The sequence below is a fragment of the Lepus europaeus genome, chromosome 5 (assembly GCF_033115175.1).
Source record: "Lepus europaeus isolate LE1 chromosome 5, mLepTim1.pri, whole genome shotgun sequence".
NCBI lineage: Eukaryota > Metazoa > Chordata > Mammalia > Lagomorpha > Leporidae > Lepus > Lepus europaeus.
Window position 1 is genome coordinate 13,720,460 of NC_084831.1, and position 19,354 is coordinate 13,739,813.

The 19,354-nt window shown below is 54.0% G+C and overlaps 1 protein-coding gene across 7 annotated transcripts in view; it reads right to left on the bottom strand.

Annotated features, from left to right (window-relative positions):
- Positions 1–19,354, bottom strand: part of TMCO4 (transmembrane and coiled-coil domains 4) — a 100,863-nt gene that overhangs the window by 70,140 nt on the left and 11,369 nt on the right. For all 7 annotated transcript variants that reach the window (XM_062190543.1, XM_062190544.1, XM_062190545.1 and 4 more), the window contains exons 3-5: positions 14,981–15,158; positions 1,410–1,584; positions 74–101 (exon numbers count right to left, since the gene is read on the bottom strand). In XM_062190543.1, coding sequence (XP_062046527.1) covers positions 74–101; positions 1,410–1,584; positions 14,981–15,150 — 373 coding nt within the window. In that variant the 5' untranslated portion in view covers positions 15,151–15,158. The remainder of the gene's footprint in view (positions 1–73; positions 102–1,409; positions 1,585–14,980; positions 15,159–19,354) is intronic.

Here is a 19,354-nt window from a genome sequence, read left to right on the forward strand (position 1 = left end):
GGGCCACAGCTCCCCTGGGCCCCGGGGTCAAAGGGAACGCGCACAACTCCCAGAGCTCAGAAGATCGACTTACCATCCCGGAGGGAGAAGCTCAGGAGGTCCTGGGGGCGGGAGAAACAGGCATCAGTGACGGGGTGGCAGGCAAGCAGCCCGCTCACAGGACAGTCCACCCACTCCCACTCCCACTCCCACCCCGTGGCCGAGCACCTGCCCCCTATGCTCCGGGAGTGAGCCAGGGGATGAGCAAGCAAACCCGTGAGAGCTTCAGGCAGTGGAATAAAGGAGGGGAGGGGCTGCTTGGTTTTCCTTTTCCCCAGCCACAGCCCAGGCCACAGCTTCTGTTGCTTTCATGGCACATAGAGCAGGTGAGCGACAGGTCCCAGGGCACAAGCCAAGCTGCTGCATCAGAGCACCAAGGTTCAGAGCCTGGCCTAGCCACCTACCAGCTGTGTGACCGCAGGCAAGTTACTGACCCTCTCTGTGCCTCCCTGCCTCCACTGTAACACGAGGGTGATGATTCCTGATCCGAGACTCTGCACTCTGCAAGGCTCCCACACCTGACACTCTCAGAGCCAATCAGATGCCCCAGGTGGAAATTCTAGACGGTGAAACACTGTGTCATGCACCGAATGGTGACAAACATTGCACACCGGGGCTGGTGTCCTGGCACGGTGGGCTAAGTCCTGGCCTGAGATGCCAGTATCTCATATCGTGCTGGCTGGAGCCATGGCTGCTCCACTTCTGATCCAGCCCCCTGCTGATGTGCCTAGGAAGCCAGCAGAAGGCCCAAGTGCTTGGGCCCCTGCACCCACGTGGGAGACCCAGACGGAGTTCCAGGCTCCTGGCTTCAGCCTGGCCCAGTCCTGGCCATTTGGGGAGTGAAGGTCTCTCTCTTTTTCTACCTCTCTCTCTGTTGTTCTGCCTTTCAAATAAATAAAATAAATCTTTAAAAAAATACTGTATAAAACGATCTTCAGGCTATGAGTGTAAGACGTATTCAAGACAGAAATGAATTCTGTGTGTAGATTTGGTTCCTATTTCCAAGAGACCTCACTATGCAAATGCAAATATTTCAAAATCCCAAAAACCCCAAATCTGAAACTAACTCTCCTGGTCTCCAGCACTTTGGATAAGGGATGCTCAACCTTACTCCTGGCTCCTAAGGCTGCTTTGTGCACGACCCGAGCTCATCTCTGCGCAGCTCCAAGCACACAGTAAGCACCACAGGAGCGCTCAGTGCAGGGTGAACACTCACAACGATAATCACCGTCGGCTGTGATCACGTGACACCACGGCGCCGCACTATCTTGCAACGTCCCCACTCTGCGAGAAGTGCTTTTCAGCCCAATTTTGAACAGAAGCGGCTTGTACTACTTCCCCAGCAGCTGCCACTCAAGTGTCAGGTGTACCTGGGTGATCAGAGACGGGTTGCCCTTCAGGACGGGGTCCTTCGACAAGGTCTGGGCAAACATGTCTGCCCCTTCACCTCCCAGGCCGCTGGCAAAGGCAGTCATGGTGGGCAGGACGGCTTCGGACAACTCCAGCCACTTCACCAGGCTGGCTACGAACTCTGTGCAGAAGGAGCTGGAAGACAGACACAGCTGAGATCCGGAAGCTGCCTGGCCTGTGCTGAGGACAAGGTCGTGGGAGGCTCAGACACATCTGGGCCTGGACACAGGCAGCCCAGGGCACACGTGGCCTTTGGTGGCCGGGACCCCTGGAACACACAGAAGTTTGTTTGGCTCCTTCCCCTACCACGACTTTTCCCAAGGAGGCTGATGAGCCACAGGGAGGTGGGCAAGGAGCTGTGCTGACCACCGGCCCCGGCTCAGGCTCTGCTGGGGCTCTGGAGGTTCACGGGCGGGCGTGACTGCACCATCTAGCGTGGTGAGCAGAACAAAGAGGGAGCTGCCCAAGGCACCTGTCGATGTGGAAAGGTGCCCCAAGCAAAACAGGGCCCACTGTGCAGGGTGATAGCCGTGGAGAGCCCCCCACCCCCAACCATGTCTGTTGCCACAGGAGTCTCCGTCCAGGGCCACATTTGAGTGGAGCCCCACGGGAGCCCGGGGGGAGAGGAGGGCTGCTCTGGGGGAGCCAAGACACAGCCAGGAGCGCTGGCCCCTGGGGGCTGGGCAGAGTCCACTCAGGCTCCTGCTGGGGAGCCAGGCGGGAGCTGGGCGGGGGCAGAGGGAATGTGGAACAGGGGAGGAAAGTGGGAGAGGCTGGCATCCGGAAGGCCCACCCAGCTCCAGCGCTGGGGTGAGGCCCCCTCGAGCCACACTGCCCTGGGACCCAGGCTCTGCCCCCTGCGGGGACTATGGTCGTAGCAGGGGTGGACTGAGGCCTTGCAGGGACAACAGAACTCGGTGGTCAGGGTGGGGAGGAGCGACCTCAGGAACCCCCACCATGCAGCCCACCCATCCGATTCCCTAGACCTGCCGCCTGCCTGCCGAGTGGAGACCAGAGCCATGGACAGGAGTGGTGAAGATCTCCTGGCTCCAAACCCCTTTATGCTCAGAGCCTGGTGAGCTGCCCCAACAGAGACTGATACCTGTGGGAGGGAAGGGGGCTGGCAGGGCCGGGTGGCGGGAGCTGCCGAGCTGTGGTGTGGACTCAAGGAAGCCTCAGCTGGAGTTCTGAAGATGGCGAGAGGGCCGGGTCTCTACTGACTTATTTTTAAAGATTTATTTTTTAACTTGAAAGACAGTTACACACACACACACACACAGATCGTCCATCTGCTGGTTCACTCCCCAGATGTCTGCAACAGCCAGGGCTGGGCCAGGCCAAAGGAACCAGAAGCTGCATCTGGGCCTCCCACGCGGGTGGTGGGAGCCTAAGTACTTGGGCCATCTTCAGCTGCCTTTCCAGGTCCCTAGCAGGAAACTGTATTAGAAACGGAGCAAGGGCTGGTGTGGTGGCACAGTAAGTTAAGCCACCACCTGCAACACCAGCACCCCATATTAGTGCCAATTCAGTCCTGGCTGCTCCACTTCCTATCCAGCTCCCTGCTAATGTGCCTGGGAAAGCAGCGAAAGATGGCCCAAGTGCTTAGGCTCCTGGTACCCACATGGGAGACTGGGATGAAACTCTTGGCTCCTGGCTTCAGCCTGGCCCAGCCCCAGCTGTTGTGTATATTTAGGGAATGAATCAGCATATGGAAGATCTCTCTGTATGTCTCTCCCACTCTGGTTTTGTAACTCTGCCTTTCAAATAAATAAAATCTTTACCAAAAAAAAAAAAAAAGTGGAGCAGTGGGACTTGAACCGGTGGTGCCCTGATATAGGATACTGGCGTGGCAAGCAGTGGCTTGAGCCACTGTGCCACAACACCTGGCCTGTGTCAGCTCTTTATACTCCCATTATCAGCCGCTCACTGGATGTGGGTAGTCAGGAAGGGGACAGAACCTCAGGCTAGGCGGCTGTCTGTCGCCGAGGCAGATGCTCAGTGGGCCAGACAGCTCAGAGCCGTGCTGGCCACCCACCTTCACGGCTGGGAAAGTACCCTGACCTTTCTACACCTCTGCATCCCGATGTGCAAAACCAGCTAAAGAGACCAACTCCGGGGCCGGAGGAAGATCAAGCACGGAAGCGCCCAGAGCAGGGCTTGCCGAGCAGCAGGTGCCTGAACGCCAGCACTGCTGTTTCCATGTACAAGGTGACCCAGGGGGCCGTGGGGACCAGGGTCAAGAGTCAGACTGGGAGCCAGCACTGTGGCGTGGCAGGTAAAGCCCCCACCTGCAACACTGGCATCCCATGTGGTGCGGGTTTATGTCCCGGCTGCTCCACTTCTGATCCCGCTCCCTGCTAATGCACCTGGGAAAGCAGCTAAAAACGGTCCAAGTGCTTGGTCCCCTGCACCCACATGGAAGACCCGGATGAAGCTCCTGGCTGCTGGCTTCAGCCTCGCCCAGCCCCAGCCACTGCAGCAAATTGGGAAGTGAACCAGTGGATGGAAGATCTCTCTCTCTGTCTCTCCCTCTCTCTCTCTCTCTCTCTCTCTCTGTAACTATGTCCTTCAAATACATAAAATCAGAGTGAGACCGACATCCGAGCACCTGGCTGCATCCCGGCTCCCCAGGAAGCTGCTCTGTGTCCTCACCCCACCTCTCGGAGCTCCACCTCCCTCTGCTGTAAATGCAGATCACAGTTAGTGCGGAGATTAACTGGCACGGTCACAGGGACTGGCATCGGCAGGTAACCACTAATGTTAACTCCTGCCGCGCAATCAGTGTAACTCACCGCAGGGCGACTCCCTGGGGTGACTCGGGGGCGGCACGTGGGCGAGTAGGTGTGCACGGGGACAGGGGATGGCCAGGTGAGTCCAACATTCCGAGGGGCCAATTCACATGCGGAAAGGGCTCAGGGCCCAGGGCAGCAGTGGGGCTGGCCCTGCTGGCTATCGGAAAGGCTTGCACGTAGAGAGGCATCTCACAACAGCAGTACAGGGGTCAAGAGCACGGACTCAGGTTCAAATGGCAGCTCCGCCATAGCTGTGTGACCCTGGACGGGTTCCCTCACCTCTCCCCGGGCCTGTTTGTTTTTCTGTGAAGCAGGGATGATGACTGTTTGCCAGGGTTGTTGGAAGGATTATCCAAGTTAATGTTTGTCCTGTGCATTTACCAAAACGTGGCAGATCCGAGGCACCGTCGGTCTCTCCCGCGGCCAGGTGAGTTAATAAACAGGCCCGCAGAGTGCCAGTGCAGCACTTTGTCAGAGAATGAGTACGGCTGGGAGCAGCCCGGCCTTGGAAGTGCTGCTCACGTGGTGGCGGTCAGGTGGAAATTCACGGAAATCAACAGCCACGACGGCACAAAAACCAACTGCAGAGCAACACCGTCACCTGTGTGCCAAGCGCTTCAAACGCACTGGCTTGTTCATTTCCCCATGCAACCCACCAGAGGGGAAGGGATCGTTTTATCCCCTCCTAGAGGGAAGTCTGTCCAGATCAAGGACAGAGGTGGGGCCGGCACTGGGGCACAGCGGGTGAAGCTGCCGCCTGCAGCACCAGCATTCCGTATGAAAGCGCTGGTTTGCGTCCTGGCTGCTTCGCTTCTGATCCAGCTCCTTGCTGGTGCCCTTAGAAAGCAGCAGAAGGTGGCCCAAGTGCTTGGGCCCCTGCACCCACATGGGACACCCAGATGGAGCTCCAGGCTCCTGGCTATGGCCTGGCCCAGCCCCAGATTCTGTCTGTGGTCATTTGTGGAGTGAACCAGTGGATGGGAAATCTCTCTCTCCATCTCTCCCTCTCTCTTAGTTGCTCTGCCTTTCAAATAAGCAAACAAATAGATCTTTTTTAAAAAAAAATGCACTGAACCCACCTCCCCTACCACACCTCACAGCTCAGCCACACCACGCTGCACGTCCGTGGTGCCCCCACTTAGTCACGGCGACTGGGAGCTGTGCTCACGGCCACCGCCTGGCATCACGAGAGTGGACGGGTCGCATGGCGCTCCCCAGGAAAACACCAACATTCAAAACCTGCAGTGTGGTGCCGACTGGATGCAGTGGCTTCTGCGCCACTGCACTACCGGGAACTGCGGGGACCCTCTGCACCTGACACGGGGCGGGGCCCGCAGGACGAAGCGCAGTAGCTCACTTCCAGAAGTGCTTGTGCACACAGAGCTCTTCCCTGGGTGTGCACCTGTTAACCAGACAGGCTTATCAGGGCAGGCGAAGCTCCCAGATACGCACAGGTATGGGCTGTGCAGGAAGCAAGGCCCTGGCTTGCTTGGGAAGGAAATCTGAGGGCCTCCTTGCTACTTACGAGAACACGGACACCCGCCTGGGAAGGACTGTGTGTGAGGCTCTGCAGGGCCTGACACCTGCCCCGCTCACAGCTGCTCTGAGGGCACAATGCCGCTGCCTCTCTTCAGGAGGCACACCCCAGCTCCACTCCACCCCCCTCCCTTGCTGCTGAGGCCTGGGCATGTGACCAGATCCAGCCAAGCACACAAAAGGAAGGCATCACGGGGTATTCTGGGAAAGATGAGTGAGGGGCTGGAGGAAGACCTCTGCCCTGTGAAGATGTGATGTGTGGAGCTGCAGCAGCTCTTCTGTGCTCAGCAGAGGAGGGCCAAGCAAAGCATAGGGAAGCCAACTGAAAGGCCTACTGATGCACTACGTCAACTCTGCAACTATGGACCTTGGGCTTTTTGTTAAGTGAGAAAAACAAATCTGCTGTTTAAATCCCTTTTAGACCTGGGCGCTGCTCCTTGCAGCCGAGGACACCTTGACTGACAGTGTCAGTTCCTGAGTACCAGCCTCACTTTCTGGATGAGAGAGCTGGGGCAGGGGAAGTAGGACAGAGCTGGCAGGCCACCACCACGGCTGTGGGCATGTGCTCTGAGCTGGGCCTGTGCTGTGGCTTCCCTATGTCACCTCACAGGGCAGTTAAATAACCTGAGGTGGCGGGGTTAGGATTTGAACCCAGATCTGAATCCAGAGTTCATGAATCTCTTTCTAATAAAGTCAGTGGTTATTCATCGTGTCTTGTTACAATTTCTTATTTATTTAAAAGGCAGAGAGAATGAGAGGCTGCATAAAAGGCAGAGAGAATGAGAGACTGTGTGTGTGAGAGGAGGGCAGGAGGACGAGAGGGAGGGGGGAGAGAGGGCAAGGTGGGGAGAGGGGAGAGAAGGGGAGAGAGAGGGAGAGGGAGAAAGAGGTAGAGGGGGAGAGGGAGAAAGAGTGGCAGAGGGGGAGAGAGGGAGAGGGAGAGGGAGAGAGGGAGAGGGAGAGAGGGAGAGGGGGAGAGGGAGAGAGGGAGAGGGAGAGAGGGAGAGGGAGAGAGGGAGAGGGAGAGAGGGAGAGGGAGAGAGGACACACACTGCCCAGAAGTGTACGTCGCTTCTCGGCTCCTCCTTTTACTTTCGGTTCACCCGGCGAATTCACACAAGGGACTGATCATCCCGGAATTCGGAACCAAGTCATCTTCCCTCACTGAGAGAGGTGACGCTCCAGAGACACCATGTGGGCATGTGGCCTTGACCTAACGAATCCAGGAAGTCCCCCACTAAGCACAGGACATACGTATGATCTGATACACCACTGGCTGTTCGTCTAACATAGGGAAGCCCCTGCAGAATGCCATCAGCCGCTGAGGTGCTAGGAATTTGCTTTGTTATGGCAGCAGTGCTGTGCGTGTCTTTCCTTTGGCTAGAGTTGGCATGGCGCGCTGCTCTTAAGTGCTCAAACATGGGAAAGATACCCCCCTCTCAGAAGTGCACATAGATTACCAAACATAATGAATCTGTGAGTGATAAGAGCCTGACACTCCAGGTCCCTGTCTCACAGCCAACAGCTGATGACTTAGGGAGAGAGAGCTCCAACAGTGAAAATGATATGACAGCAGACAAGGTAGCAATGCCCGGTCAGCCACCCCCCAAATACCCCTAGGATGAACTTAGACGACCTCGAGGCAATAACCCATGCAAGGCCATCCCATCCACACCCAGTAAGGATCCCCACATTTGTGGTTGTCCCCAGGCACCCCAGGCTCTCAGGGCAGCTGCTAGACCCCATCCCACCTGCATGTTTGCTGTTAATGTAGGAGTGGACGCAGAATTGAGGCCCGGGATTCCAACGCCCATAAATGACCTTACAATGCCTAAAAAGGCTTCTCAAGAGTCAGGCCCCGACTCCCCCTACTCTGAACAGGCGCTCGCACCGTGGGCAGTGAACCTTCAGACTCATTTTGACTGGGTTACACTGCTCGAAGCGTGTTTGTCGAGACCACAGTTCTACAGTGGAAAGCCTCCTACCAGGAAGAGGCTGAAACCGTGGCGAGGACTAATGCTGCCTATGGAATAGCAGGGACCTTTGATGTGCTTACAGGCCGCGCACCTGCATGTCCTCATGAACAGGCCCGCATCGGAGTAGTTGCCGTTTTGATCAGGTCAGAGATTTGGCACTTAGAGCCTTAAAAGATATAAATCCTCCTAATTATAGTCAGCTCTTTAGAAACCTAGTTCGAGGCCCAGGCGAATGGTTCCCTAATTTCCTTGCCAGGGTCTTGGAGGCAGTAGAGAAAAGATCACCACCTGGCCCCGATCAAGACAATCTGGTCAAGCAATTAGCTTGGGAAGGTGCTACCAAAAAGGCAAAAGCTGCAATCGCCCCAGTCCATAATGAAGACATTTCTAAATGGACAGCAGCTACAAAAGACGTAAACCCTGCCGATACACCCACACAAGCCCTAACTGCGGCCATTAACAAACTGAACACAAGGAAGTCTAATGACCCTCCAGTTTGTTGGTGATGTCAGGAAACAGGAGACCTACGGTGAAACTGCCCAAACGCTGACAGATGGGGCAAGCCCAAACGCTGTGTCCTAGATGTAAAAAAGGCTTTCATTGGGCAAAAGATTGCAAGACCACGCCTTTAAACTCCCAGCGGGGTGACCCTCAGTCCAGCAAGTAAGAGGGAGTCCCACCACCATTAACTGGTCGATGCCCATCTTCAATCTGAGGCCAAAATTGACCCTATACTTAGATGACATTGCCTTTGTGGGTTTAATTGATATGGGGGCAGATGCCACTGTCTTAAAAGCTAGGGACACAAGAAAAATGCAACATTGGAAGATAGTACCCGAACCTGACCTCCAAGGTGTTGGAGGATTAAAATCGGCTGATCAGATCATCATGCCTGTAACGTGATGAGATGACAATGGAGATACAGGAACCATCTTTCCACTAATTGCTGAGGTTTCCATGACCTTAGCGGGGAGAGATGTGCTCTCACAAATGCAAGCGGTCCTTACTACAGATCACAAATCTCCACGAGCCAACAGCTTTAATGGAGAACCTACAAGTAAGATTCACCCCCAATGCTAGGGGCCACTGCTCACCTCATACAAAAGCCAGGCCCAATCCCCATTGAATGGGAAAAAACAGGAAACATCTGGGTAGAGCAGTGGCCAATATTACAACCCAAACTTGGCATCCTTAGAGAATTGGTACAGGAACAATTGGAAAAGGGACACATAGAGCCCTCCACGAGCCCTCACAACACACCCATTTTTGTGATACCAAAGAAACAGGGAAAATATAGGCTTCTACAGGATTTGAGAGCCATCAACAAAACCATAAAAAAGATGGGAACATTTCAGGCTGGCATTCCCCATCCAGGGGCCATTGCTAACGGATACCACATAGTTACCATTGATATCAAAGACTGCTTCTTTTCCATTCCCATCGCGGAGCAGGATAAGGCCTACTTCGCCTTTACAGTATGGGAGCCCAATTTTCAGCTCCCCGCAAAAAGATTTCAGTGGACAGTACTCCCACTGGCATGAAAAATAGTCCTGCCATTTGCCAAAGACACGTTTCTCATGTGACCAGCACACTTAAAGATCAGTGCTTGGTCATACACTATGTGGATGATATCTTACTTGCTCACAAGAATGCAGCAACTCTGAAGGCCTAAGTGAGACAGTAAGAAATTTACAATTCCTGGTGTGTCTATTGCCACAGGAAAGGTACAACATTTTCCTCCCTTTCAATTCTCGGGTTATCAAATCTCCTCCCGCATATCTCCAATGGGCCCAAACCTAAAAGTCAAGCATAAATACTCACTTAATGAACTTCAGCAACTATGTGGCCAAATCAATTGGCTGAAGCCCTTCCTTCCCCTAACACCTGCAGAGCTTAGACCGTTATTCGATTTACTGACCAAGAGGAACAACCCTTCTTCAAAAATCACATTGACACCAGCAGCCAAATCCACTATAGAAAAGATCCACACCCAGCTGTCAAATTTTAAAACCTTTAGATATGACCCTCAGGTGCCTCTATTTGCCATAACCATATCTACCCTCAAGGCCCCCTTAGGAGTTATTTGGCAACAACACGGACCACTTTTTTGGGTGCACCTAGCCTGGAGCGAGTGTTGTAAAACAGTTAACAAAGTAGATGCCATCCTTATGATGGGACTTAAATTAAGATATTATGCCAATAAGATATTTAACACAGAGCCAGACATAGTGGCTATACCCCTATCACAATTAGAACTGTCCACATTGATGCAGAATAGCACGCTCTTTCAAACGTTAATGATACATTTCCCAGGACAGGTTGATAATCACCTGCCATCGGAAAGGCTACTCCAGATGTTACAAACCTTAGAAATAGACTATCCAAAATGTGCCTTCCCTGCTAATCAACCTGTACCCATGGCACCATGTGCGTTTATGGATGCCGACAAGTTACTGTTTGGAGGCTGGCGCCGTGGCTCAATAGGGTAATCCTCCACCTTGCGGCACCGGCACACCGGGTTCTAGTCCCGGTTGGGGCGCCGGATTCTGTCCCGGTTGCCCCTCTTCCAGGCCAGCTCACTGCAGGAGTGCAGTGGAGGATGGCCCAAGTGCTTGGGCCCTGCACCCCATGGGAGACCAGGAGAAGCACCTGGCTCCTGGCTTTGGATCAGCGCAGTGTGCCGGCCGCGGCGGCCATTGGAGGGTGAACCAATGGCAAAGGAAGACCTTTCTCTCTTTCTCTCTCTCACTGTCCACTCTGCCTGTCAAAAAAAAAAGTTACTGTTTGGAATAGTGATCAAATCCTCCACAGAAAAAGATAAAATCCATGTAGAACCCCACAGGGATCAGTACAGTTGGGAGAAATAAAGGCAATAGTCAAGGTTCTACTCCTTAGCCAGGATGGGCCAGTAAATATATTTTCGGACAGCAAATACTCAGTACAGGTAGAAGAGATGATCCCTTTTGCAGTCTTTAACCCGACTAATAAGCCAATTGACCAGATGTTCACAACACTTACAGAGCTAACTGAGAACAGAAAATACCCATGGTATATATATCTCACACGTAAGATCACATACTGGGTTACCTGGCTTTATTTTCCAAGGCAACAAAAAGGTTGATCATCTTACCTCCTGCAACACGGCTTCCATTGGACACTTAGAACAAGCCCATATTCTACACCAAAAATTTCATATGTCAGCAAGTAACATACAATTGCTTTTCCCAGAGCTAACAATGAGCCAATGCAAACACCTAGTGCACTCTTGCAAGAATTGTGCACCCCTCGCCCCGTTAGGCCCACTTCAACAAGCAGGAGTAAACCCGCGAGGTCTTGCTCCTAATGAGCTCTGACAAGTGGACGTCACCCACATTAACTCCTTTGGTAAACTTCAGTTTGTCCATGTGGTGGTAGATACTTATTCAAAGGCTGTATTTGCAACAGCCCAATCCGGAGAAAAGGCTAGTAATGTGATAAAGGCCGTTAAGTCAGCCATGCTGGTCCTTGGTGTCCCCTGGATCATAAAGACTGATTACGGGTCAGCGTATACATCACAGGAATTTAATTCCTTCTTGAAATCCTGGAACATAACAGTCTGCTACAGGTATCCCATACAGCCCACAGGGATAGGCCATCATTGAAAGAACTCATAGGACGATTAAAGATCTCTTACAAAGACAGAAAAACAATCATATGCCCCCAGACCCACAGCTTGCTTTGACTGAGGTCCTTTTCACTATCAATTTTCTTACTTTTGATTCCCAAGGGAGCAGCCCAGCTTTTAAAGACTGGGATCCTTTCCACCCCAGACCCCAGCCCCTATGGTTAGGTGGAAAGACCCCCTGACAGGAGAATGGAAAGGACCACACCCTCTGCTAACCAAAGGTCGAGGATATGCTTGTGTCTTTCCAGAGAATGCGGGACAGCCCATTTGGGTAGCAGCCAGAAACATCAAGCCTGCAACTGACAGCCAACCAGAACCAGCTGAACAAGACCGAGACTCCGCCTTGTTAGCAGATGCACCTGCCCTATCATCCTACCCTGAGGAACTGCCCATAGCCATATCTGTTACTGTTTTGTACCCCACTAGCTCTGGTCAGCCACTCAAATGGCCCACAGCCTGTGTGTGGTCACGCCATTCCTGATAACCACTGTTCCTCATTCCTACCCCATCTGAGCAAGCACTCCTCTGGTCTCTCGATTTGAGCGCTGGTTAGTCAAAGACGGGTAAGATCCCCTGGGGGACAACCTAAGAGAGGCCCAGCTGCGTATGGAGACCACATGGAAATGGGGTCAACAATGGTGTGGCCAAGAATCATGCCTCCCGTTGCTCAAAAATAAATGAAAAGGGGGAAGTGTGGTGGGATGAGAAGGCCATGCCAAGATGGCTGCCAGCAACAGAAACTGCCTGACAACAGGCTGTGATTGGATGGCTTCAGAAACTGCCTGGCAACAGGCTGTGATTGGTTAGGGCATAGACCGCCCCTTGACCGGATTGGTTGGTCTTGGCTATTTAAGCTGCTGCAGCAACTGAAATAAGCGAGTTTGCGGGCTGCTCGCCTCAGGCCTGCTTTCACCCGACTCCGGGGGTCTGTGTGGTGACTCCGCGCCTCTTGCCCCCACCACGCTCCCCCTCCCAAAACGAATCCACAGCAACAGGAGAGGGAGAGAGAGGGAGAAGGGGAGAAGGGGAGAAGGGGGGGAGTGGAGAGAGAGCTCTCCCATCCACTGATTCCCTTCCTAAATGCCGGAACTTGAGCTGGGTCTCCCACAGGGGTGGCAGGATCCAACTGCGCCACCACCTGCTGCCTCCAGGGGTGCACACGAGCAGGAAGCTGGATCAGAAGCAGAGGAGCCGAGACTAAAACCAGGCCCTCTGATACGGCATGCGGGCATCCCAAGTGAGTGGCATCTTAACCAATACAAATGCCTGCCCCAACGCATCCCTTCTTCTCTCCAGCCTTTACGGAGCGTCCTCGCTACATGGGGCCGTGTGTCAGGCACGGGGGACTCGGACGTCAACAAGGCAGCTCCCGTCCTCTCGCTAGAGGCAGTGGGAGCGGGATGAATCCCAGCGCAGTGGGGCAACCGTAGAGAGCAGCAGACTGGGAGGCAGCTGGAGAAACCCCCTGGCCTGGAGTGCAGGTTGCCCCAAGGAGATGAGTAGGTTCCCGCATGCAGTCCAGCGGGAGAGACAAAGACAAAAAGCCAAAGCAAAGGCCTGACATTGTTAAGGCCATGGCGGGTTAAGTCGCTTCCTGAAACACTGGCATCCCACATGAGTGCTGCTTCAAGTCCCCGCTGCTCCACTTTGATCCAGCCCCCTGCTGATGGCCTGGGAAAGCAGTGGAGGACGGCCCAAGTGCCTGGACCCCTGCACCCATGTGGGGGACCCTGATGGAGTTCCAGGCTCCTGGTTTCAGTCTGGGCCAGCCCTGGTCATTGCAGCCATTTGAGGAGTGAATCAGCAAATGAGGATCTCTCGCTCTCTCACTCTCTTTCTCTCTCTCTGTAACTCTGCCTTTCCTATATATCTTCTTTAAAAGATTTATTTATTTATTTTAGAGGCAGAGTTACTGACAGACAGAGGGAGAGGAAGAGGGAAAGGTCTTCCATCCACTGGTTCACTCCCCAGATATCTGCAATGGCCAGAGCTGGGCCGATCCGAAGGCAGCCAGGAGTTTCTTCCAGGTCTCCCACAAGGGTGCAGGGGCCCCAACACTTGGGCCATCCCCCACTGCTTTCCCAGGCCATCAGCAGGGGGCTGGATCGGAAGTGAAGAAGTCAGGAGTAGAACCAGTGCCCCTATGGGATGCCAGCAACACAGGCAGAGGCTTAACCTACTACGTCACAGCACTGGCCCCCATATAAATAAATCTTAAAAAAAAAAAAAAAAAAAGAAAGAAAAATCCCCAAACAGTTAGGACCCAAGGCATGAGGGGGTCACTGAGCATTCATGTGTGGGGGGGGTGAGGGTCTTGGAAGCGCTGCAGGTACAAGAACTTCTCTTCATTTTCTGCCCCCAACCTGCTGCTCCCCCACCTTAGCAATGACACCTCTGTCTTGTGTGCACCACCACCCAAGCCATTGGGGCCACACACAGGTCCTGCTTTTGCCAACCCAACATTTGACCTGCTCCCAAGTCAACTCCATTCTACCCTCCTCCATTTTTTTTTTTTAAAAAGATCTATTTATCTATTTGAAAGGCAGAGTAACAGAGAGAAGGACACATACGCACACACACAGCTATCTTCCATTCACTGGTTCACTCCCCAAATGGCCACAATGGCCAGGGCTGGGCCAGGCTGAAGCCAGGATCCTGGAACCCCATCCGGGTCTCCCATGTGGATGGCAGGGACCCAAACACTTGAGCCATCTTCTGCTGCTTTTCCCAGGGCATTAACAGGGAGCTGGATGGGAAGTGGAGCAGGCAGGACTCAAACTGGCACCCTCCGTGGCATGCCAGTGCCATAGGCAGAGACTACCCGATACGCCACGATGCCCGTGTGTCTTAATTGGCATCGTAACCAATAAGTCAAATACCTCCCATATCCATGAACTTTTTGAAGACTTCTTATGCCCGTGGACTTCCATTTTTTCTGCACTGAAATAGACACCTTCAGTTCTGTTTTCCATGAACTTTCTGAAGTACCCTTGTATGATTTACACACATCTACCATGGATACTGCCAATGACAGACATGACATGTGACATGGAGATTAACCCTGTCATTCATCTGCCCCCACGGCACACCTGTGCAGGTGTCCAGTGACCCGTGTGAGTACAGCTACCCTTGTCTGCCACTTCGATGAGCCAGGGGGACCCCGCCAGGGCGCGCGCACTTTGAGGGCAGGAGCCAAGTCCTGCAGTTCGCTGTCTCCTCCACAGGGCTGTGCACGATACCAGCACGTAGTAGGTGCTCAACAAGGGCACGTTTCACGCGTTCACCCATCTCTTACCCCCTACCGGACTGTGTCCTACCTGAGAGAAGGGAAAGCGCCTGTCTCGTCTTATTCGCAGACGCCCTCCATGCACCACAAAGCAGGCCTGCACACAGTAGGTGCTCAAAAAATGCTGACTAACTGGGTGGTGGGCTGTCTTTTCCCCTTCCCAGCCTGCGAGCTGCTTCAGCCAAGGACACGGACTTGCTCCTCTGTGCTTCCCGCGGTCCCTGGCTTGGCTCCCCCAAGGAGCATGACCTTCTCTCCGGGAGACCCACGAACTCACCTTTGCTCGGGTTCTGGAAAGAGCTGAGACAGGGAGATGCCGCAGAGCGCGGCATAGGCGAAGCGGTTGGCCTCGGTCAGCTCCCGGCCCGTGGGCACGTGGGGCTCCCCCTGTGCGGTTGGCTCGGTGACCTGGGGCAGCCTCTGGTTTCGCCTGTCCCCTGTGGCCATCCCCAGCCCTGCAGGAAAAAAAAAAACCCAGTGAGAGATGCGTCCAGGGGAGGGTGCATGCTACTTACATGAGACATAAAAATCAGAAACCAGAAAAGATTGAAAATTAGGCTCCATTAAGACAAAGAACTTCTCTCCTCCACCTCTAGGAAAGTGAAAACACACTTCAGACACCAGGGTGGGGAGAGATGTTTTCAATACGTTTACCCACAAAGGGTTTGTGTTTGGTACCATTCACGGCCCCCCGAGCCCCAAGTCTGTGATGCTCACAGCGCTGTCAATCACACATCCTCGGTCCCGCACCCATGGATTCCTCATCCACAGGTTCTCCCAACCGCGGATCCAACACCTTGGAACAAATGCCGCATCTGTGCTGAACACGCACAGCCATTTTTCTTGTCATTATTCCCTAAACAACACAGTGGAGTGACTTTCAAGGCATTAGCATTGTACTGGGCTTTATAAGTAACCTGGAGATGATATGTAGTATCCAGGAAAGGGGCTGACGCTGTGGCGCAGCGGGTTAAGTCCCCGCCTGCAACATTGCATCCCTACCCCGTATCCGAGCACTGGTTCATGCCCTGGGTGTTGAGTTTCCTTCCAGCTCCCTGCTAATGCACCTGGGAAAGCAGTGGAAGACGGCCCAAGTCCCTGGGCTCTTGCCATCCATGTGGGAGACCCAAATGGAGTTCCTGGCTCCTGGCTTTGGCTGGCCCAGTCCTCACTGTTGCAGCTACTTGGGGAGTGAACCAGCAGATGGAGAGACAGAAAGAGAGACACACACACACACACACACACAGAGATAGAGAGAGAGAGAGAGAGAGAGAGAGGTCTTCCATCTGCTGGTTCACTCCCCAGATGGCCACAACGGCCGGACCTGCACCGATCAGGAGCCAGGAGCTTCTTCCGGGTCTCCCACATGGGTGCAGGGGCTTAAGGACTTGGGCCATCTTCTACTGCTTTCCCAGGCCATAGCAGAGAGCTGGATCAGAAGTGGAGCAGCCGGGACTAGAACTGGTCCCACATGGGATGCCGGTGCTTCAGGCCAGAGCGTTAACCCACTGCGCCACAGTGCCGGCCCCAAAATAAATCTTTAAAAAAAGTATACAGGAGTGTGTGCATATATTATATGCAAATACTGTACCATTTTAGTTAAGGGACTTGAGCACCTACAGATATCCATATCCATTGGAGGTGGCGTCCTGAGACCAAGCCCCTGTGGACACCGATGGATGACCACAGTCCCAAAGGGGACACAACCCACACGTGCACCCACCATAGCGTGCAAAGCTGCGTCACAGTCACACCATGGACTATCACACCGCAGAGAAAGAGAGTGACCTTGGCTAATCGCCACCACACGCATGTGTCTCAGACAACAGGAAACACAGAAAGGGTGTCTCCTGCACTACCTGCTTGAGTGGAGTTGAAGCGGTGATGGAAGGCAGGAGAGAGGTTACCTGTGGGAGCGAGGACCGACTCAGGAGGGACAGGGCAGGCTGGGCATGGCACTGTTTCTCATCTTCACCCTGGCGGTGGCTACACAGGTGCACGGCACAGCTCTCAGAGCCGTCTGCTTGAGATGCGTGCACTCTGTGGCTGCTGCACCCCCAGCACGGAAGGAAGGAAGGGAGGAGGAAGGAGGGAGGCAGGGGAGAGAAGTGGGGGGAAGGGTAGAGGGGAGGAGGGGGGAGGTGTAGGGAGGGGTACCAGCCTTGACTGCAGAGCAGTGCGGCTAGGAACACAGGCTCAGCACCAGGCCGTCCTGGGAGGAAGTCCAGGCACCTCCACTTAACAGATGGGGGACCCTGGGCAACTCAAGCTCTGTTCACTGAGCTTTCTCCCCGACCCACCCCCCCCCCCCCAGGAAGTGCGGTGTCAGCCAGCGGTGCTGCGGGCTACGCGCATCAGCGTTTGTGAAGCACTGAGACACAGCTGTGTAAATGCTTGTGAAAGAAACCAACATACAAAAGCATCAACCAGCACTTAGCAGGGGCCGCCTCTCACACAGGTGCAATAACAAGAACAAGAGCCAACAAGCCTCTCGGGGCGGGTCAGCCCTTCACGTCCAGAGTCCAGCGTGTGAGGGAGGAGATGGGCTCAGCGGAGGATGTGGGCCCAGGTCCCACAGCCAGCAAACACAGGACTGAGATAGCTGGGGCCAGAGTGCCGGGCCACCACCTCTGTTCTAATTCTCGTCAGGTGGCCCAGAGCTTTCTAGTCTAATAACCACGCGGCATGTTGTTCTGGGTCCACGGTTGGCGCCCATCCAGCTAAGGAATACACATTTTTGCCCTGGGGGCTGGCATTGGCGTGCAGTGGGTTAAGCCCTTGCCTGCAATGCCAGCTGCTCCACTTCTGATCCAGCTCTCTGCTAATGGCCTGGGAAAGCAACAGAAGATGGACCAGTGCTTGGGCCCCTGCACCCACATGGCCCGCCTCCAGCCATTGTGGCCATTTGAAGAGTGAGCCAGTTCACGGATGATCGATCTCTCTCTCTCTCTCTCTCTCTCTCTCTCTCTCTCTCTCTCTTTTGGGGCCGGCACTATGGTGTAGCGGGTTAAGCCACTGCCTGCAGTGCCGGCATCCCCTATGGGCGCTGGTTTGAAACCCAGCTGCCCCACTTTCAATCCAGCTCTCTGCTATGGCCTGGGAAAGCAGTAGAAGATGGCCCAAGTCCTTGGGCTCCTGCACCCGCATGGGAGACCCAGAAAGAACTCCTGGCTTTGGATCAGTGAAGCTCTGGCCACTGCGGCCAATTGGGGAGTGAACCAGCGGATGGAAGATTCTCTCTCTCTCTCTCTCTGCCTCTCCTTCTATCTCTGTGTATCTCTGACTTTCAAATATATAAATAAATCTTTAAAAAAATGTGTCTTTCGTTCTGAAAACGTTTCTTCTTTAGAGAGGGTATTGAAAAGCCTGCCTACAACCAATAAGAGGATGCTAAAAAAACAAAAACAAAAGCAAAAACAAAAAACTTGTGGGAAATGGAATGAAAAGATAAGCTTATTTTGGCAAAACCAATTGAAATTCATGTATAGTTTTTATATAATACGCATTTTCATGAAGATACTTCGCAGGCATGGATTTCAAAACAACTTTATTTTTGTCCCCAAATCAACTTATCTTTAGTTCCCATGAACCTTCTGGAATCCCCTTGTAACTCATTAACCCTGCAAACAACCTGGAGTTAGTTAAAAGCCACAGAGCAATGATTTCACAGCGCGTGACAGTTGGAAAAGCTCTCTCTAGTCCATTCCCTTCTGCTAAGTCCCAGGTGAGGGTAAGCGGCTGAGGACAGACTCGGCCAGACAGCGGTCTCCAGAGACGCAGCACGGGATGAGACCCAAGGCAGCCCTGGATGCTCGTGCCCATGCTGTCCCCTCGCTACGCCATCGTGGGTGTCCTCCTCCCCTCGCCTCACGTGCAGAAACACAGGGCCCAAAGTCACCCCCAAGAATGGCTGCTCCAGAACCCAAGGCTGTGGTCTGCAGTGGGTTTCCCCGCTCAGAGGCTCTGCCCGGACTCTGGTGGTGGAGAAGGGGAGAACTGAGGGCAGGCCGGGTGGCAGCCGCCGTGACGTTCCCACTACACTGCATCCACTCCACGGCTGTGCGTGGGAGCCCCACGTCAGCTCTTAGCTCTAGAAAAAGCAGGCTTCTCTGATCTGTTTCTAGCCCCCAGGGGGGCAGGGGGTGGGGCGTGCACTTGGCTCCCAGAAAGCTCAGCTCAGGCCATAGTCACTCTCATTCCACATAACTCACTCTTGCGGGCCTGCCCTGCACATGCTACACCACAGCCCGAGCGGCCTCTCGGTCACATACCCCCAGCATGTCACTCACCCGTGTAACAGACCCCAACCCCCGGATGACGGCCCACACCATCCAGTGCTGCACCACCCAGCCCGTGCCTGCCTCCGCCCTGTCTCCTGTGTCCATGCACACTGCCACACTGCCTGTCTTTCTGCTCTTAAATACACACCTGGTCCCCCCACCCCTGCCAGCTTTGGCACCTGCCACTCCCCCTGCCTGGAACATCCTTCCCCTAACCTTCCCGAGGGTCCCCTCCTCCAAGAGGCCTTCCCTGACCACCCAGGCTGGAGTAACTCTGCCCGCTATCTCAGCCCCCTGTTCTATTTTGAGAATACTTGTTGGCTTGCCTGAGAATTCAGATACAACAATAGGTGTCTTGAGGCAGCCTCATG